Consider the following 4167-nt stretch of genomic DNA (forward strand, 5'->3'; position numbering starts at 1 on the left):
ATTGTTTCTAATTGTCATTATATTTTCTTCCTCTTCAGTTCTGTCTTTTCCTACACTAGTTTCTGACTAACAGGGAGAGCAGGCAATCTGTTCCCAAAACTCTGGCAGTTCTACCAACTAACAAATCATTAGGAGTGAAAGGGATTCAGGAAGTAAACCTCCATTTTCCCCCTCTTTCTCCCTGTGAGGATTTACAACTCTTTACACTGACCATTCCCCTAAAGTTGAAACACACTACATAGGGAAAACAACCCAATAAACTGCAATTCACCCTATGTAAATCACTTTATGCATTTATTTAGCATTCAGAATCTATACCGAAGTATTACTGTGCATATATTAAAATATGTCTATTTGTGGAAGTCATCGTTTCTATTAATTAAAAGTAAATACAATTTTCTACATTAACAAAAATAGAAACTTTATTTTAATGCATAAATTTTTCAGAATGCTAATTATTTCCAGTGCTTTACTGAAATTCAGGTTAATTTACTGTCGCTGACAGTGGACTGGCTCTAGTCCATAGATGACGAAAGCTGCTTATCCTCTTGGTTGCCATGGAGTTGAATCTGAGCAGCACTGAGGCTGCTAGAGGGAAAGTCAGCATCAGGCAGCTGCAGTGGTCTGCAGAAAGAAGACAGGAACAAGATCGTGGCAGACATGGACTTGCATTGTGATTGTAATGATATTTCGGCTTCTGAACAACAATCTGGCAAGATAAGTAAGACAGCATTTAAATTATTTGGGAGGAAAAAGTCGGGGGGCACCATGCCTAGTATTTTTAGTGTGAAAAACAAAGGGGATAGGAAAAGCTCCTTGAAAATGGGGCTTGTTAGAAGCAAAACGCATGATGGAATTGCTGATATGGGACTGGAAGTGAGCAACAAGGAAGAATCTTTGAGTAATTATCAACTGGACAATGATTCCAGTTCAAAAATAGTCAGCAGTATGAGCTTTGCTGCTGGTGGTTGTGGACCTATTGCTAAGTCTCACAGTTTTTTTTCTTTACTAAAAAGGAATAGTAGATTAGAAAATGGCAAGGGAGAATCAGTGCATTCAAACTCTGACCAGGTGAAAGATAAGAGTTGCAACAGACAAAAGAAAGGACTGAAAGGGTTGTTCAGCAGCATGAGATGGCATAAAAAGGATAAAATCAGTAAAGAAGAAAAAGCTGAGTACCTGGAAATTCATGGCACTATTACATTGCCTAGCTCTTTGACTGCCAGCTTGGAATGTGTGAAAGAAGAGACACAGAAATCTTGTTCTGAACCTGAAAGTGTTGCAGTGGAAATGCAAAGCAAGTTATCCTCTGAAATGCAGAATGTTAATGAGGGCACCTGCATTGAGGAACCAAAACAAGCCAATAGTGGGAAGTGCCTTTCAGAATTATGTAAGGATTTGGAGAAAGCTGCCATTGACCACCAGTTATTGGACCAAGATTCTAATGTCAAGGCATTAGAACAGCTTGAGGACAAACAGGGTGAAGGATTAACTAATGTGGGGCAGGATGTCCAAGAAGAAAGTGTTCCTGTAACTGGATCCGAATCTCGCCACACTCCTGAAACTGCAACACCCAGTGCACCCAATAATGATCCACCCTCAGAACAATCAATTGATCGAATTTGCTTAATGTTTTCTGATGTTACATCTTTAAAGAGTTTTGATTCGTTTACGGGATGTGGGGACATTATTGCTGACCAGGATGATGAAGGAAATGTCTGTGAAAGAGGAACTCCTGCAGAAAAGGGAAAGGGTGGTGCAAAAAAAGGCTCAAATATTCTAAGTTATCAAGGTGGAGGAGAGGAGATGGCAAGCCCAGATGAAGTTGACGATGAATATCTGAAAGAATTTTGGGACACACCACTGTCAACTGCTGAGCCTCTTAAAGACAAACAGAAACAGGTTAAAGCTGACCAAACATCATGGATGGCTTCAGGTATTACAACTTGCCTTGATGAAGCAGCAGATGGTACATTAGTCAAACAGCTTACTCTGAATGATATTTCCATAAGTAAAAATGATGATGAAGACCCAACGATCACTAAGTGTGATCAACAAGAATGTGTCCCAAATAGTGATGAGGGATACTGGGACTCCACAACCCCTGGACCTGATGATGAAAGTGGGAAAACCCTTGCTACCAGGGCAAGTATTCCTAGAGACAGTTACAGTGGGGATGCTCTGTATGATCTGTTTGCAGATCCAGATGAAAGTCTGACAAGTATTGTTTCAGATGAAGAAATGTCCTCTGTATCTGAATCTAAAATGCGGTCTCCAAAATCTCTCATGTCTGCATCCAACATTGCTACAATCTCCAAGGACAAGAATGTATCTGCCATCCCTAGGCACAAGGCCACGTTAACTGTACGTCAGGGCGAAGCAAACCATACTCATTGGCCTCAGATGAATCAACAGTTGGTAGGATGCGAGCCAGCAAGAACCAAAATCCCTGTTGCCAAGACTTCAATTCCTCGACCCAGTAACAAAGTCATCACTGGGACAAGTGCAAAAGCCTCAGCAACCAAGGGAACTGCAAAAAAAATAGCCTCAGAAAAGTTACTCTGGCAAAATTAAAATGTGCATGTTACATCAGTCCAGAACCACAGATATTTGTACGGTTAAGCACAATGGGTTGAGATTCTGCTTGCACTCATACTATTTACACTGTGCAGCAGAACTTTTATCACTTGGCAAGAAGAGTCTCCTATGATGTAACAATCGTGCCTAGAAATGTAAAGTAATGCAAAACTTTAAGAAGCACAGATGCAACACATAAAATTTATAGCTCACAAATGCTACTTAGGAAAGTGATTATGTGACACATTAGGCTTTAAATGGAACAGCTGACGTGAACAAAAATGGTGATCGTGGGGGAATATAAAATATATTTGTGAAACAGTGACCTTAAGAGCTTTATCTGAATCATATACAATTTTTTATGACAAACAATATATGGTATGTTGCAACCTTTTGTTAGGACATGATCATTAATTGTCATCAACATAAACTACAGCAGTGAAAAGCTACACTGTGATTGTGCCTAAAGCCAATCCATTCTGGGATCAGATTCTGTTGAACTATTGGATGATTGTGATCTACAGAAGAAGAAAGGGGACTGATATGTAAGTTGGTTATATAACTGTGATCAGGGAATGATTACATAACCAGACCAGCTTGCATTCTCATCACGGAGGAACCATTCAAAATTAATGTATCGAAAGCTGATAAATAAGTACAGCATTTATTCCTTTGAAGCTATTTTTTGAAAGGGAGAGAAGACTGCCATTCTCCATCATTTTAATGCCTTCATGATGTATCCTTTTGAATTTTCAATCTGCCAATGTTTTTTTGAATCACTAAATCCCAGTGCTCTTATTTTCCACATGTGAGTGAGTACAAAACTCAGAATGTGGAGATAAAATACAATGGAGTAAATGACCACCAGAAATGTTCTCTCAAATGGGGGCAGATTAAAGTGTAAGAGTGTATATAACTTGGTTATATTTGATTGTTCTTTCCAGAATCTTCTGTACAGTCATTGCTTTAACTCTGTATAGACAAAGTGATAGTCAAATGATCTCCAATTTTTATATTAAATCTCTCTGAGATGTATTCATTATTTGTAAAGAGTGATTGTGACAGAGACCAGCTTATGCAGAGGAAAACAAAAAATGGATAATATTAATAATATATTTGTACTGTAGTCTCCAGCACAACTACTTAAAATGGTTCTTATTTATTTGCAGGAAATATACCTGCTGATCACCTGGTTTGTCAGATTTGTCTCTTTTCCTGTTTTGATACTTTTCTCTGATCCCTGTGTCTGAACAGATAGGGCCAAGGCCCACCCAATATTTGACTTCAGGCCTCAAGTCACATGATCCGGACGAGCTGCAGACACTTGCTGGGGTCCCCAGGCAGCTCGCTGGCATAGAGGATTTCAATTTTGGGCCATTCCAATGTTTGCAATAGCCCTCACTAGCCCTGGAAGGGGAAGAAATTGATGGGTGCGGGGGATGGGTGGGTGTGGTGATTGAGATGAGGGGATGACCAGGATGGGGGGGGAAGGCACTGAGAGCCGCCAGCATCGTCGGAGCTACAGTTCTTATATATATTCAAGTAAATAATGAGTGCAAGCAGCTCACCCATCATATTGGATACTTAAAA

General features: G+C 39.7%; 1 protein-coding gene across 1 annotated transcript; it reads left to right on the top strand.

Moving 5' to 3' along the window:
• The first annotated feature begins 581 nt into the window (after window positions 1–581).
• amer2 (APC membrane recruitment protein 2) lies at window positions 582–3619 on the top strand. The gene has a single exon (XM_078545413.1). The coding sequence runs from the start codon at window positions 661–663 to the stop codon at window positions 2572–2574; it is 1914 nt and encodes a 637-aa protein (XP_078401539.1). The 5' UTR covers window positions 582–660; the 3' UTR covers window positions 2575–3619.
• The last annotated feature ends 548 nt before the right edge of the window (window positions 3620–4167 follow it).

Source organism: Cetorhinus maximus, chromosome 7 (assembly GCF_964194155.1).
Source record: "Cetorhinus maximus chromosome 7, sCetMax3.hap1.1, whole genome shotgun sequence".
Classification (NCBI taxonomy): Eukaryota; Metazoa; Chordata; class Chondrichthyes; order Lamniformes; family Cetorhinidae; genus Cetorhinus; species Cetorhinus maximus.

Coding starts and splice junctions, on each gene's coding strand:
- amer2 (XM_078545413.1), top strand. CDS start 661: ATGGACTTGCATTGTGATTGTAATGATATTTCGGCTTCTGAACAACAA.